Raw genomic sequence first — 17,751 nt, 5'->3', positions numbered from 1 at the left:
ATTCAATCAGGGGTTTTTACACTACAACCCCCTTGTATATGCTCGAAAGGAGTTGCACAATCTGTCATTGTATGGTCAAATAATACAAGTCAGGAGGATGCTTATGCGATAGAACCCAACATCAATATACAGGATTCAGGACAGCCAGAAAGAACTGGTGATTTCACATGAACCAGTTTCAAGACCATACAGTTCAAGATGTACCCCCTCTCAAATCCTTTTCACTCTCTTAGCAATCAGGACCACTGAGGGGGAAAAGAAACCGCAGCAGCAACAAGATGTGAGCATCAGGATGTTTTATTGTGAATCTGTTTTAGTCATCTCTTATTCATAGTCCATGAGGCACTGTTCTACTAGAAGTCATCATGGTCAGTCATCCAGGTCCAGTGTGTTGAGTTCCTCATCCAGTTCGTCCAGATCCTCGCCAGTGAAAAGGTTCTCGTCCACAGGCACGGGCTCCGCTTCCTTGTCGTCAAGAGTCTCGTCTTCCCCATCGTGACCGTTCTCCTCCACACCTCCACAAGCCCCATTCAGCTGGTCATCTGGGAGAGCGTTCAAGGCACAGGTTCAGAACATCACATCTGTTCAGTCAAAGGCATCAGATATATACGCAGCATCTGTGCTGTGACCCATGAATGAAATTGCAATGGTAGGTGACGTGGCAAGGGTGTCATTCAACTTTGTTCAAGGGGCATCCGGGATTAGAATGGACATTTTTGGACAAAAAAATAAATTTAATATAGCCATTGATTCCTGAAGAATATAACTTATAAATTCCTCATGAGTTTAGTTAAATTGTCATACCCCATCAGAACCCAAAATATAAGCTTGTTTTACTCCATTGTTTACAATTACATTGCCTACAAACAAACACTGTATACGCTTAAAGTGGAAATCCTCAGTTGAAACAAAGCATTCTCCCTGCCCATTTCAGCAAAAAGCTATGGGATGGGGCTGGAATTCACTCAAATTCATAAACAGAGCTATGGATTCAAGGACTGACCATCCATGATATCAAAATGATAGTTTTAAAACAGGGGTTGGAACCGCTTCAGGGAACAGATCAGAAAAATATAATTGAGTAACAGAATTGGAACCGGGAACAAAAGTGATCCATACTCCGGAACAGAACCGTTATTTTAGAAAGCATGGAAATCAGTTTATTACATTATTTTACGTTCCAGGGATTTTTTTCTAGTCCCACAAACTGAAAATATTTGTCATTGTGTGCGCGCAGGCTCCCTGCCCTTCCCCCTCCAAAGTATAGGCTACTGTACTGATGTTAAAACCGTGAGAAGATCGGGAGGATTTTTTATTAGCTCGAAAAGAATGGATTAACTTTTTGAATGCTATTTAAGGATTACTGTAGGCCTAGTTACTACATTTCACATTGGATTTATTCATTACAAAAAAGGTAAGACGTGTTTTTATTTCTGGTGCCGCTGTACACACACACACACGCTTGTAAGCTAGCTCAAAGGACATTCAAAGTTCCTTCATAGAAGCTGCTCCTCCTAGGTATAATTCTGTGCACCAAATTGAGATAATGCATGTCATAACAAGATGCCTAGTGCGTCAAGCCTCTCTTCACGCTCTCCCCATCTGTAAAATGTCAGTCACATCTTGTGCCATTTTAACCATGTTTTGCTTTGCTTACAAACATAGGAGTAAGACAAGCTTATATTTTGGATTCTGATGTGGTACGACAGCTGAGCTAAGCTCATGAGGCATTTATAAGTATTACTCTTCAGAAGTCAATGGGTACATATTATTCATTTATAAGCCTGAAAGTAGATGTACCAACTACAGATTGTCCCTTAAACTATAATTTTGATCTCATGGTTGGTCAGCTGTTGTATCATTAGGTTTGTCTACGAATGAGAGTTTACCGGCTGTTTACAGAAACAAGTGAATCTCAGATTGCCCCTTTAAAGGCTGAGGGCCAATTGTATGATAGAAAGAGGTTTAAAGTCATATAGTACTGTGCAAAAGTTTTAGGCAGGTGTGAAAAAAATGCTTTAAAAGTATGCTTTCAAAAATAGACATGTTATTAGATTATATTTATCAATTAACTAAATGCAAAGTGAGTGAACAGAAGAAATAGCTTAATCAAATCCATATTAGGTGTGACCACCCTTTGCCTTCAAAACAGAATCAATTCTTGTAGGTACGCTTGCACAAAGTCAGGGATTTTGTAGGCATATAACAGGTGTATGATTAAACAATTATACCAAACAGGTGCTAATGATCATCAATTCAATATGTACCGTAAATTCCGGACTATAAGCCGCAACTTTTTTCCCAGGCTTTGAACCTCGCGGCTTAAACAATGACGCGGCTAATATGGATTTTTCCTGCTTTCAACATTTTTTAAAAAAAAATTTAAAACCCATTCTGTGACGTGCTCAGTTTTTTGGCAGCATGAAGCTTTCATTAGACCAATTAAATTGCCGAACGGGTTAAGGTCAAACAACTTTTTTGTTTACTGTTTAGATTAAATCGAGCGCTCTCAAACTTCCCATCATTCTGATTACGGTAGTCATTTTGTCACCCTCATGGCAAAGACAAGGAGAAATGCATATGATGCAGCTTTCAAGTTGAAGGCGATTGATCTGGCTGTTGGAAAAGGAAATAGAGCTGCTGCACGGGAGCTTGGTCTTAATGAGTCGATGATAAGACGTTGGAAACAGCAGCGTGAGGAATTGACTAAGTGCAAAAAGACAACTAAAGCTTACTGCTAATTTTTTATTTTTTGTTACAAGCCGTGTTTCGTTAAAGCCTATTCATTTTTGTTACAAGCCGTGTTTCGTTAAAGCCTGTGTAAAGTTCATTTGTTTCAATGTACCGGTAGGCACCTGCGGCTTAGACATGTGCGGCTTATTTATGTTAAAAAAATTCAGTGGGTGCGGCTTATATTCAGGTGCGCTTAATAGTCCGGAAATTACGGTAGGTTGAAACAGTCATTAACTGAAACAGCTGTGTAGGAGGAATAAAACTGGGTGAGGAACAGCCAAACTCAGCTAACAAGGTGAGGTTGGTGAAGACGGTGTATGACTTTTGACAATGCACTATGGCAAGACTGAGCACAGCAACAAGACAAGGTGGTTATACTGCATCAGCAAGGTCTCTCCCAGGCATAAATGTCAAGGCAGACAGGGATTTCCAGACGTGCTGTCCAAGATCTTTTGAAGAAGCACAAAGAAACGGGCAACATTGAGGACTGTACAGTCGTGGCCAAAAGTCTTGAGAATGACAAATATTAATGTTCACAAAGTCTGCTGCCTCATTTTGTATGATGGCAATTTTCATATACTCCAGAATGTTATGAAGAGTGATCAGATTAATTGCAAAGTCCCTCTTTGCCATGCAAATGAACTGAATCCCCAAAACCCATTTCCACTGTATTTCAGCCCTGCCACAAAAGGACCAGCTGACATGTCAGTGATTCTCTCGTTAACACAGGTGTGAGTGTTGATAAGGACAAGGCTAGAGTTCACGCTGTCATGCTGATTGAGTTCAAATAACAGATTGGAAACTTCAAAAGGAGGGTGGTGCTTGGAATCATTGTTCTTCCTCTGTCAATCGTGGTTACCTGCAAGGAAACACGTTCCGTCAACATTGCTTTGCACAAAAAGGGCTTCACAGGCAAGGATATTGCTGCCAGTAAGATTGCACCTAAATCAACCATTTATCGGATCATCAAGAACTTCAAGGAGAGCGGTTCAATTGTTGTGAAGGCTTCAGAATGTCCAGCAAGCACCAGGACCGTCTCCTAAAGTTGATTCAGCTGCGGGATCAGGGCACCACCAGTACAGAGCTTGCTCAGGAATGGCAGCAGGCAGGTGTGAGTGCATCTGCACGCACAGTGAGGCGAAGACTTTTGGAGGATGGCCTGGTGCCAAGAAGGGCAGCAAAGAAATCACTTCTCTCCAGGAAAAACATCAGGGACAGACTGATATTCTGCAAAAGGTACAGGGATTGGACTGCTGAGGACTGGGGTAAAGTCATTTTCTCTGATGAATCCCCTTTCCGATTGTTTGGGGCATCCGGAAAAAAGCTTGTCCGGAGAAGACAAGGTAAGCGCTATAATCAGTCCTGTGTCATGCCAACAGTAAAGCATCCGGAGACCATTCATGTGTGGGGTTGCTTCTCAGCCAAGGGAATGGGCTCACTCACAATTTTGCCTAAGAACACAGCCATGAATAATGAATGGTACCAACACATCCTCCGAGATCAACTTCTCCCAACCATCCAGGAACAGTTTGGTGATGAACAATGCCTTTTCCAGCATGATGGAGCACCTTGCCATAAGGCAAAAGTGATAACTAAGTGGCTCGGGGAACAAAACATTGATATTTTGGGTTCATGGCCAGGAAACTCCCTATTAGGTGCAAAAACTTGACTTACCCAGTTGCGGCCCACTTTTTGGAAGCAAACCATTCGATTTCGTCTCTGCGTTATATTGGCATCGAACATGTCACCCTCCCTAGGAGAGGGGGTGACATTGATCATTTATTGTTAAAACGAGAGGCTGCCTGGATCTTTAATTTAAAAAGACCCTTCCTCCCTTCAGTCTCAACATAGACTTTGATCTGAAGCCATTCTTGTGATTGTGACTTTGCCATTGTAATTGTTTGTAAGCTTGTGTAGTCTAAAATGTATCTATGATCGTATGCTATCCATTCGTTTTTTTTGTATGTTCTTTGTATGCCATTTTTTTTTATATTCGAGTTAACCAATGATATTAGGCCACACTTGGCCATGATTACAGACACCTGTGTGTCTTCTGACACTATATAAATGAGTCATCTCGCAGTGTTTGTGATGATACCCTGATGAAGACAGCTTTGCTGTCGAAACGTTGGTTATAAGGTTATTACATTTTTGCATCTGAGCTCTTAGAGTGTGCGGCTTTCCCTTATTTTCAAGTTTTCTACTCCGCTAGCCAGCACCTCGCCTTAATAGGTGTGCGTTTCTTTTTTTTCAGGAAACTCCCCAGAGCTTAATCCCATTGAGAACTTGTGGTCAAGAGGCGGGTGGACAAACAAAACCCCACAAATTCTGACAAACTCCAAGCATTGATTATGCAAGAATGGGCTGCCATCAGTCAGGATGTGGCCCAGAAGTTAATTGACAGCATGCCAGGGCAGATTGTAGAGGTCTTGAAAAAGAAGGGTCAACACTGCAAATATTGACTCTTTGAATCAACCTCCTGTAATTGTCAATAAAAGCTTTTGACACTTATGAAATGCTTGGAATTATACTTCAGTATTCCATAGTAACATCTGACAAAAATATCTAAAGACACTGAAGCAGCAAACTTTGTGGAAATTAATATTTGTGTCATTCTCAAAACTTTTGGCCACGACTGTAGACGCAGTGGTTGGCCAAGGAAACTTACTGCAGCAGATGAAAAGACACATCATGCTTACTTCACTTTGCAATCGGAAGATGGCCAGCAGTGCCATCAGCTCAGAACTTGCAGAAAACAGTGGGACCCTGGTACACCCAGAAGTCTGGTCAGAAGCGGCCTTCATGAAAGACATGCAGCCTTCATGGAAGACCTGCGGACAAAAAGCCATTCCCCGACGTGGAAACAAGGCCAAAAGCGACTCAAATATTCCTGAAAACACAGGAACTGGGGTGCAGAAAAATGGCAGCAGGTGCTCTGGACTGATGAGTCAAAATTGGAAATATTTGGCTGTAGCAGAAGGCAGTTTTGTTCGCCGAAGGGCTGAGGAGCGGTACACAAATGAGTGTCTGCAGGAAACAGTGAAGCATGGTGGAGGTTCCTTGCAAGTTTGGGGCTGCATTTCTGCAAATGGATTAGGCTGCATTTCTGCAAATGGATTAGGCTGCATTTCTGCAAATGGATTAGGGGATTTGGTCAGAATGAATGGTCTCCTCAATGCTGAGAAGTACAGGCAGATACTTATCCATCATGCAATACCATCAGGGAGGCATCTGATTGGCCCCACATTTATTCTGCAGCATGACAACGATCCCAAACATATAGCGAAAGAAGAACAAGGAGTCCTGGAAGTGATAGTATGGCCCCCACAGAGCCCTGATCTCAACATCATCGTGTCTGTCTGGGATTACATGGAGAGCGAGAAGCACCGGAGGCTGCCTAAATCCACAGAAGAACTGTGGTTAGTTCCAAGATGTTTGGGCCAACCTACCTGCCGAGTTCCTTCAAAAACTGTGTGCAAGTGAACCTAGAAGAATAGATACTGTTTTTAAGGCAAAGGGTGGTCACACCAAATATTAACTTGTAGATTTTTCTTCTTTTCACTCACTTTGCATTTTGCTAACTGATAAATATGTAGATTTTTCTTCTTTTCACTCACTTTGCATTTTGCTAACTGATAAATATAATCTATTAACATGTCTATTTTTGAAAGCATTCTGACTTTAATAAAGCATTTTTTCACACCTGCCTAAAACTTTTGCGCAGTACTGTACATGTTATGGAAAACACATTTGGGATAGAAAGATAAACGCTTTAAAAAAAAAAAATTGAGATCAAGGATAATGTGGCTTCCATTCATTTTATTGGCAGAATAAGTTCAAACACTCACCATTCGTTTCCTTTGTTGGCTTCGATTTGGCTGTGAATCTGTCAACTGCAGCAACAGTTATTCCGGTGTTATCAACTTCCTTTGGAACAAACCTGGCTAGATCAATGTCCTGGAACTCCTGAACATCTTCAACCTGTGGGGAGGGATAACCAGTATCAATTAGAGGTCGACCGATTAATCGGAATGGCCGATTAGTTAGGGCCGATTTGAAGTTTTCATAACAATCGGTAATCGGCATTTTTGGACACCGATTGTGGCCGGAAAAAAAACAAACAAGGCAAGTCAGTTAAGAACACATTCTTATTTTCAATGACGGCCTAGGAACGGTGGGTTAGCTGCCATGCTCAGGGGCAGAACGACAGATTTTTACCTTGTCAGCTCGGGGATTCGATCTTGCAACCTTCCGGTTACTAGTCCAACGCTCTAACCACCTGCCTTACATTGCACTCCACAAGGATAAGATTCACAGCCAAACTGACTACCTGTTACGCAAGTGCAGCAAGAAGCCAAGGTAAGTTGCTAGCTAGCATTAAACATAAAAAACAATCAATCTTAACATAATCACTAGTTAACTACACATGGTTGATGATATTACTAGTTTATCTAGCGTGTCCTGCGTTGCATATAATCGATGCGGTGCCTGTTAATTTCTCAACGAATCACAGCCTACTTCGCCAAACGGGTGATGATTTAACAAGCGCATTCGTGAAAAAAAAGCACTGTCGCCTGCTAACATGAATTTATATTTTAACTAGGGAAATTGTGTCACTTCTCTTGCGTTCCGTGCAAGCAGTCAGGGTATATGCAGCAGTTTGGGCCGCCTGGCTTGTTGCGAACTGTGTGAAGACCCTTTATTCCTAACAAAGACCGTAATTAATTTGCCAGACTTGTACATAATTATGACATAACATTGAAGGTTGTACAATGTAACAGCAATATTTAGACTTAGGGATGCCACCCGTTAGATAAAATAAGTAACGGTTCCATATTTCACTGAAAAAATTAACATTTTGTTTTCGAAATGATAGTTTCCGGATTTGACCATATTAATGACCTAAGGCTCGTATTTCTGTGTTTTATTATGTTATAATTAAGTCTAGGATTTCATAGAGCAGTCTAACTGAGCGGTGGTAGGCAGCAGCAGGCTCGTAAGCATTCATTCAAACAGCACTTTGGTGCGTTTGCCAGCAGCTCTTCGCTGTGCTTCAAGCATTGAGCTGTTTATGACTTCAAGCCTATCAACTCCCGAGATTAGGCTGGTGTGACCGTGTGAAATAGCTAGTTAGTGCCTATAAGAACATCCAATAGTCAAAGGTATATGAAATACAAATGGTATAGAGAGAAATAGTCCTATAATTCCTATAATAACTACAACCTAAAACTTCTTACCGGGGAATATTGAAGACTCATGTTAAAAGGAACCACCAGCTTTCATATGTTCTCATGTTCTGAGCAAGGAACTTAAACATTAGCTTTTTTACATGGCACATATTGCACTTTTACTTTCTTCTCCAACACTTTGTTTTTGCATTATTTATACCAAATTGAACATGTTTCATTATTTATTTGAGGCTACATTTATTTTATTTCTGTATTATATTAAGTTAAAATAAGTGTTCATTCAGTATTGTTGTAATAGTCATTATTACAAATAAATAAAATATATATATTTTTTAAATTCCAATGAATTGGTATTGGCTTTTTTTGGTCCTCCAATAAATCGGTATCGGTGTTGAAAAATCATAATCGGTCAACCTCTAGTATCAATGTTATACATATGTATCACTTCATAATGAAATCTGGTGTAGCGCCAACACGTCTTCAAGCTACTTCAGTAAAGATTTCCTGAGTATCCCCAGAGATACATGCCTATTGAAAAATGTGCTTTATCAGGCTTACCTCAAAGTCATCATCGTCCTCAACATATTTTATGTCATCAGCCTCCTCATCGTCATCATCAGCCAGATCAGGGCAAAACTCAAATACTTGACGGCCGCTAACCTACACAACAACAACTCGTGTTAGTATTAAAATGTTTTCAACTTATCTGTAAGATGTGATACTGCAATCAAAATAAATGATTATTGAGCTTTGGCGTCATCCTCTGGTAGAAAACAAAATCAAAGCTCACCCCAAAGGACCTGCCAGCTTTGAAGTCAGCTTTCTTTTTCTCTATGTCTTGCTCTGTCTTGGCCACTTTCTCTTGCCTTTTCCTCTTTTTCCAGGCCAAGAAGGTCTCCAGAGTTATTCGGGTGACATTTGGTCCAAGGGCAGATCGCTGATAGACAAAGTAATTGTTTGGTAACATTTCTTAAACAGTAAAAGCCCACGGAAACTTCACAGGATCTCAATCTCAGCACTATGTTATTGAATAAGTCACAAGTTAGATAAAAAAAAAAAAAAACAGTATGTTGGTCAGAGTGATCGCAAACATTAACAGAGTTAACAGCCAGTCCTGGCATCCATAGCTCTTTATGCATTTCAGAGTGGATAAAGTAGTGAGGCTGCCGATTGAAACGAACACTGTGGCTTTAAGCATATGGGCCAAATAATAATAATAACAACAACAAACTCAAATATCTCAAGTAGGAACTTGAATTTTTGTCAAAAAATGGTCATATCTACCTCATTCTCTATCAACTCTTCCATTGAGATTTCATCTTCCTTTTCATCCTTCTTCTTGTCTTTCTTTAGCACAAACCCAGCAGGCAATGCATGGCGGTACATACAAGTGTCAGCTCCACTAGGACATACCCAAAACCAACCATATTTGTTGTTTTCAATGGCATCAAGGAAATGCTTGCAAACCTACAAGACGATAAAAGCAGAAGTCAGTCTAAAGTCAATGTATCCTAAGACCCCTTGACTTTTCCCACATTGTTACTTTACAGCCTTATTCTAAAATAGATTAAATCGTTTTCCCCCCTCAATCTACACACAATACCCCATACTGACAAAGCAAAAAGAGATTTAGACATTTTTGCAAATTGATGGAAAATATACTGAAATATTACATTTACATAAGTATTAAGACCCTTTACTCGTACTATGTTGAAGCATCTTCGGCAGCGATTACAGCCTAGTCTTATTGGGAATGACGCTACAAGCTTGGCACGTCTGAATTTCTCCTATTCTTCTCTGCAGATCATCAAAGCTGTGTCAGGTTGGATGGGGAGCGTCAGGTCTCTCCAGAGATGTTCGATTGAGTTAAAATCAGGACTCTGCCTTGGCCACACAAGGACATTCAGAGACGTGTCCCAAAGCCACTCGTCTTGGCTGTGTGCTTCGGGTCGGTGTCCTGTTGGAAGGTGAACCTTCACCCCAGTCTGAGGTCCTGCGTGCTCTGGAGCAGGTTTTCATCAAGGATCTCTCTGTACTTTGCTCCGTTCATCTTTCCCTCGATCCTGACTAGTCTCCCAGTCCCTGCCGCTGAAAAACATCCCGACAGCATGATGCTGCCACCACCATGCTTCATCGTAGGGATGCTGCCAGATTTCCTCCAGATGTGACACTTGGCATTCAGGCTAAAGAGTTCAAACTTCATCAGACCAGGGAAATCGTGTTTCTCATGCTCTGAGAGTCCTTTAGTGTCTTTTGGAAAACTACAAGCGGGCTGCCATGTGCCTTTTACTGAGGAGTGGCTTCCGTCTGGCCACTCTACAATAAAAAGACCTGATTGGTGGAGTGATGCAGAGATGGTTGTCCTTCTGGAAGGTTGTCCCATCTCCACAGAGGAACTCTAGAGCTCTGTCAGAGAGACCATCAGGTTCTTGGTCACCCTGACCAAGGCCCTCTCGCCCAATTGCTTCGTTTGGCCCGGGCAGCCAGCTCTAGGAAGAGTCTTGGTGGTTCCAAACTTCTTGCATGTAAGAACAATGGAGGCCGCTGTGTTCTTGGGGACATTCAATGCTGCAGAAATGTTTTGGTACCCTTCCCCAGATCTGTGCCTCGACACAATCCTGTCTCGGAACTCTACGGACAATTCCTTCGTCCTCATGGCTTGGTTTTTGCTCCGACATGCACTGTCAACTGTGGGACCTTATATAGACAGGTGTGTGCCTTTCATGTCCAATCAATATCATTTTTCACAGGTGGACTCCAAGTTGTAGAATAATTTTATGGATGATCAATGGAAACAGGATGCACCCGAGCTCAATTGAGTCTCACAGCAAGGGGTCTGAATACTTATGTAAAATTGAAAAACCTGTTTTCGCTTTGTTATTATGGGGTATTGAGTGTAAATTGATGACGATTTTTTAAATTGAATCCATTTTAGAATAAGGCTGTAACAAAATGTGGAAAAAGGGAAGGGGTCTGAACATTTTCTGAATGCATTATATAGTAGTGATGAATATTAGCTCTTAGAGGGATGTGCCAAAACATACAATTTGAGTTTTTGAGCTTTTTTCTTTTTTCTTTTCAGCTTCTCCGTGCTTCTGGTTCACAACCTCCTCCAACTTCTTCTCATCCCAATTATCCATGGTGTCTATACAAAACAGGATAAATAATCAGCTCTACAAAACCCAGCAGAGATATCAGCTGTTTCTTCACTGCTGACAACACTAATGGTTAGAAGACACTAACCTTTCTCAAGCTCGTCATCTCTCTTGTCGACGTAGAGGCTCCGTTTTTCACACTTCCTCTCGAGTGTTAAATCGTGGGAGAACTTGCACTTGTCTCCTTTGGTGCATTGGCCTTGCTTGAAGAAAGCACAGAGAACTGACTTTGGGTCCACCCCTGCAGAATTAAGAGGAAAACATAATAAGTACTGAATATTTCTTCTTGCGCTCATTACCTCAGGGTCTTTCCTGCCACTGTTGCCAGTTAGGTGGATTTAATAGAATAACTACACATTAACTTGTTATGGATAGGGGGCAGTATTTTCACGGCTGGATAAAAAAACGTACCCGATTTCATCTGATTATTACTCCTGCCCAGAAACTAGAATATGCATATAATTATTAGCTTTGGATAGAAAACACTCCAAAGTTTCTAAAACTGTTTGAATGGTGTCTGTGAGTATAACAGAACTCATTTGGCAGGCCAAAACCTGAGAAGATTCCAAACAGGAAGCGCCCTCTCTGACCATTTCATGGCCTTCTTGATCATCTCTATCCAAAACAGGGGATCTCTGCTGTAACATATGACTATTTTACACCATTTTAAAGACAAGACTCTCATTAATCTAACCACACTGTCCGATTTCAAAAAGGCTTTACAATGAAAGCAAAACATTAGATTATGTCAGCAGAGTACCCAGCCAGAAATAATCAGACACCCATTTTTCAAGCTAGCATATAATGTCACATAAACCCAAACCACAGCTAAATGTAGCACTAACCTTTGATGATCATCAGATGACAAGCCTAGGACATTATGTTATACAATACATGGATGTTTTGTTCAATCAAGTTCATATTTATATCAAAAACCAGCTTTTTACATTAGCATGTGACTAGCATTCCCACCGAACACTGCCGGTGAATTTACTAAATTACTCACGATAAACGTTCACAAAAAGCACAACCATTTTTTTAAGAATTATAGATACAGAACTCCTCTATGCACTCGATATGTCCGATTTTAAAATAGCTTTTCGGTGAAAGCACATTTTGCAATATTCTCAGTAGATAGCCCGGCATCACAGGGCTAGCTATTTAGACACCCAGCAAGATTAGCACTCAGCAAAGTCACATTTACTATAAGAAAAATGTTATTACCTTTGCGGTCTTCGTCAGAATGCACTCCCAGGACTTCTACTTCAATAACAAATGTTGGTTTGGTTCAAAATAATCCATAGTTATATCCAAACAGCGGCGTTTTGTTCGTGCGTTCAAGACACTATCCGAAAGGGTAAATAAGGGTCACGAGCATAGCGCAATTCGTGACAAAAAAATTCTAAATATTCCATTACCGTACTTCGAAGCATGTCAACCGCTGTTTAAGATCAATTTTTAGGCCATTTTCTCATAAAAAAGCGATAATATTCCGACCGGGAATCTGCGTTTAGGTAAACAGACGAAAGAAAATAAAGCATGGGGTCGACTCGGGCACGCGCCTAAGCCCATAGTACTCTGATCGGCCACTTGCCAAACGCGATAAAGTGTTTCAGCCAGAGGCTGCCTCGATATCGTTCAGCTTTTTCCCGGGCTCTGAGAGCCTATGGGAGCCGTAGGAAGTGTCACGTTAGAGCAAAGATCCTCAGTCTTCAATAAAAAGAGCCAAGATGAAACACAACTTGTCAGACAGGCCACTTCCTACATGGAATCTTCTCAGGTTTTGGCCTGCCATTTGAGTTCTGTTATACTCACAGACACCATTCAAACAGTTTTAGAAACTTTAGGGTGTTTTCTATCCAAAGCCAATAATTATATGCATATTCTAGTTACTGGGCAGGAGTAGTAACCAGATTAAATCGGGTACGTTTTTTATCCGGCCGTGTCAATACTGCCCCCTAGCCCTAACAGGTTAAACAACCTGGAGATGTGTTGGGTCATTGTCCTGTTGAAAAACAAATGATAGTGGGACTAAGCCCGAACCAGACGAGATGGCATATCGCTGCAGAATGCTGTACTAGCCATGCTGGTTAAGTGTGCCTTGAATTCTAAATAAATCACCGACAGTGTCACCAGCAAAGCACCCCCACACCACCACCTCCACACTTCACAGTGGGAACCACACATGCGGAAATCATCCGTTCAACTACTCTGCATCTGATAAAGACAATGCGGTTGGAACAAAGAATCTCAAATTTTGACTCAGACCAAAAGGACAGATTTCCACTGGTCTAATATCCATTGCTTGTGTTTCTTGGCCAAAGCAATTATTTTCTTCTTATTGGTGTCCTTTAGTAGTGGTTTCTTTGCAGCAATTCAACCATGAATTCCTGATTCACACAGCCTCCCCTGAACAGTTGATGTTGAGATGTGTCTGTTACTTGAACTCTAGCATTTATTTAGGCTGCAATTTCTGAGGCTGGTAACTTTAATGAACTTATCCTCTGTAGCAGAGGTAACTCTGGTGCTTCCTTTCCTGTGGCGGTCCTCATGAGAGCCAGTTTCATCATAGTGTTTGATGGTTTTTGCGACTGCACTTGAAGAACCTTTCAAAGTTCTTATTTAAGCTGTTCACACCATAATATGGACTTGGTCTTTTACCAAATAAGGCCATCTTCTGTATACCACCCCTACCATGTCACAACACAACTGATTGGCTTAAACGCATTAAGGAGAAAATAAATTCCACAAATTAACTTTTACCAAGGCACACCTGTTAATTGAAATGCATTCCAGGTGACAGCCCCATGAAGGTGATTGAGAGAATGCAAAGAGGGTGCATAGCTGTCATCAGGGCAAAGGGTGGCTACTTCGAAGAATCTAAAATATATCTGATTTGTTTAACACTTTTTTAGTTACTACATGATTCCATGTGTTATTTCATAGTTTTGATGTCTTCACTATTATTCTACAACTTAGAAACTAGTCAAAATAAAGAAAAACCCTTGAATGAGTAGGTGTGTCCAAACCTTTGACTGGTACTGTACAACATAAACATTAACATTCATTACAAACTCATTCATTGAAACATGCAATACAATCTGTAAGAACTTCATTTAACATAACAGTAAATATCTCATTTGTTAAAGGTGTTACAAACGCTTTTACATGTTAGCGTTAATCTTGTAATTTGATGCATTGCAATAAACTTTTCTTCAGAGACAACTTAGAGCAAACATCGCAAATTGTGTTAATTGAAACCTGATATAACCCTCCAGAGAAAACTATTCACTAATGGAATGAATAATTTAGAATTTTAACATCAGTCATTGTAAATAAGAACTTAAAAATAAAATATCTTATAGTATCTCCGATACAAGACCGCAATGATGCAACTCTATGCACACTTGATGGCTTTTCTAGATTGAGGATAAACACAGTAGTTTGCCTGGTGCACAAAGACTGTCTGAAATTGCTCAGTTTATATCATAATACTTTTTGCACCTTTGCCCTGTTCTAATTCTTGACAAACAGTAGTGGGAAGTCCATATAGGCCTAATCAGTGATTAAGCCTGACAATAGGAGTTAGCTAAGCATTCAATAGGGTAAGGTTGCAAAATGTCCTTTCATATTAAACAGAGCATTTTTCAGAATATGTACCAGAGGAAACTTTGTAGCTGAATACAGAAGACATTTCCATCCTCACCTTTAGCGACTTTCTGAGCAGCCACCACTGGCTTGAAAAGCTCGTTCAGCTCATCTAACTCTTTCTTCTTGTCACCCTTTCTGTTCTTGTCCCCTTCAGCAGCAACCTAGGAAACAGGATCTAGTTAGTCACAAGTCCACAACAGGAACCAGGTTTGCTGGTCTCCTGACCTAATAGCAAGCTATAGCTTATAGCTTAAGCTTACCTCAATTAGCCCGACTAACCGGTGCCTGTATATAGCCTAGCTACTGTATATCGCCTACTGCTATTTTTCAGTCTTTTCACTGTTGTTTTTTATTTCTTTACTTATCTATTGTTCACCTAATACCTATTTTTTACTTAAAAATTGCACTGTTGGTTAGGGCCTGTAAATAAGCATTTCACTGTAATGTCTACACCCGTTGTATTCGGCGCACGTGACAAACTGTGATTTGTTTAGGTCAGCTTTACATACATTTACATTTTCCAGAAGGTGCCTTGTTTTGCCAGAATGTTGAATGTACTGTCATTTGGACTTACTCTGCCAATTGTCCACTTTGTTGGTCCTATGCCATTGGACATTTTTGACAAAATATCCACAGGAAAGTATTACCAAATTCCATGGTACAGGGTGTATGAGTTGATATATAAAAACGCAAGATTCAAGACTTCGTGCTTTTCAGCTAAAATAATTATATAGAATTCTTGCCACCACAAAAATTTTGAATATTTGGGGCATAAAATCATCGAAGCTCTGCAGATTTTGTTGTGAGGATACAGAATCAATAGACCATTTATTTTGGTATTGCCCTCAGGTAGCCTGTTTCTGGTCTCAGGTTCAGGAATGGCTGAAAATGCATAGCATTGATCTAAAATTGACCCTAGAAATAGTACTGTTAGGAGATCTGGAGAGACCGGGTCAGTCAATTACTAATATACTAATACTCTTAGTAAAAGTATTTATCTTCAACACGCAATCTGTAGATTCTATTCGATTAGATAGATTGAAATTGTAGATTAAACATCATAGCACAGTTGAAAGATGTGTGTTGCATAGAAACACGAAATGGGTGGCCAGCAGAGATAGATGGGATGGGCTGAGGGAAGCTGAGTGTTGGTATGTGGAATTGGAGACAAGTGGGAGTGGAGTTGCTGTGTCAGAGAGAGAACGATGGTCAAAAGATAAAGGGTAAAAAAAGTTAAAATAAAACATAATAAAAGTACATTTGAATGACACTAAGTAGCAAGGACTCATTCCCTCCCAAACCAAAAGGAGAAATCAATATTTTCTCTGGTAGGCACAACCTACCTGGCACCCCTATAAACAATAACCTCAAGTCAAAACTGTTACATAAAAAAATGGCACCCCATTTATATTTTAGTCATTTAGCAGACGCTCTTATCCAGAGCGACTTACAGTAGTGAATGCATACATTTCATGCCTTTTTTTCTGTACTGGCCCCTGTGGGAATCTAACCCACAACCCTGGCATTGCACACACCATGCTGGTGTTGCAAACACCATGCTCTACCAACTGAGCCACAGGGAAGACCCCCCAGATGGGACTTGAACCCACGATCACTGGCTTAGGAGGACAGTGCCTTATCCATTAGGCCACTGGGGCCTAATGGGTCTTATCTGGTCTGTCAAGTCTACACCGATACAAAGGACTCATGTAAAAGTCAGGATGGACATACACTTTTCATAAACCCTTAAAACATTGGAAATAACTTCAAAACAACTATTATTTTGCGTGGGTTGTATTCCCAACAAATGATCCCACACACATAATAATATAACAATTAATGAGCTCTGGTTCCTCCAGAAAGTCCTGTACCTCGGGCCTAAAAGAGTACATCACAGTTCAGGGAACTCAAGTGATCTTAGTCACGCAATGTTTGTCCGTTCATACAAGTGTAGCGTAAACCCAGTATGAATCATACAATCAAAATAACAATTATTTTACCACACAACCATAAAGCGTATCAAATCTTAATAAGTCCTCAACTACATAAATCATCACGGTATACATCACACCAAAACAAATGAAATACCGTATACAAAAAGGTTGTAGTCAGTCGGTCAGTCAGTCAGACAATCCGCCAACAGATCTCCAGCTGAGAAAGGCCACTAAGAACACTTGCTATTAGGCTACAAAGCACACTTAAATACAACAAACGGAAGCGAGAAGCTTCGGAACTGAGGGTTGAACACATCCTTGTTCGCGTCTCCATCACAACCCCACTTTTGCCCAGCTGAGGCTGGCTATTTAATTGGTAATTAAAGGGCAAGCGCCCTATTGGAAGGAGAAGCACAGACGGTTCAGACAAATTCAGGGCTGTCACAATATACACACACTCTCATTCAAATAAACACATACAAGAACACACACATACATGTAAGTGCCAGACATGCACACAAACAAAGTAGGCATTACTGTTATGATTTCAGTTGTCCTTGATGTCCTTTGTTTTAAATTTATTATTTTGTTTTATTTTTTGCATTGTTGTTTTCTTCTGTCTTTTCCTTTTTTCTCTTTAGTTCATTCTCTTGGTTGTTGGTGCATTGGGGGGTTCTTGGGGGTGGGAATGGAATTAATTGTATTTTATTGTATTCTTCCTGGGGCTGTGGGAGGGGTCTCGAATGGTTGAGGGACAGCTATTGGGGAACTGTGGGGGGATCTTGGAGGGTTCGGGTTTCACAAGATTGTGATCATGAAAAAGGAAACTATGACAAATATTTTATATCACTTTCATGCAACGATGGCTCTGTTGCTGAAAGACCGATACATGTTTGATAGTGTCTTGATACTGTATTGTTTGTCCTTCATGTTCTAATACTTTAATGTTACCCCTTCCTTGTGTTTTTTGTAATAAATAATTATTTAAAAAACATGTAAAACACCTGCACGAGCTCAGTTAGTATGCATGCAACGTGTGCATGTATTTATGTCTTACGCGCATGCCTCGGGATGAAAAAACAAATCATG

The 17,751-nt window shown here is 40.5% G+C and overlaps 1 protein-coding gene across 1 annotated transcript in view; it reads right to left on the bottom strand.

Moving 5' to 3' along the window:
• Nucleotides 1–280: 280 nt before the first annotated feature.
• Nucleotides 281–17,751, bottom strand: part of zc3hf (Zinc finger CCCH domain-containing protein 15) — a 30,291-nt gene continuing 12,820 nt past the window's right edge. Inside the window, 8 exon segments of the mRNA NM_001146374.1 lie at nucleotides 281–542; nucleotides 6,582–6,714; nucleotides 8,481–8,582; nucleotides 8,713–8,859; nucleotides 9,207–9,389; nucleotides 10,967–11,067; nucleotides 11,166–11,318; nucleotides 14,784–14,889. Of these exon segments, the coding sequence (NP_001139846.1) occupies nucleotides 370–542; nucleotides 6,582–6,714; nucleotides 8,481–8,582; nucleotides 8,713–8,859; nucleotides 9,207–9,389; nucleotides 10,967–11,067; nucleotides 11,166–11,318; nucleotides 14,784–14,889 (1,098 nt within the window). The 3' untranslated portion in view covers nucleotides 281–369.

Source organism: Salmo salar, chromosome ssa17, assembly GCF_905237065.1.
Source record: "Salmo salar chromosome ssa17, Ssal_v3.1, whole genome shotgun sequence".
Taxonomy (NCBI): Eukaryota; Metazoa; Chordata; class Actinopteri; order Salmoniformes; family Salmonidae; genus Salmo; species Salmo salar.
Note: the sequence above shows the minus strand (reverse complement) of the source record. Positions and strands in the feature narration are given on the sequence as shown.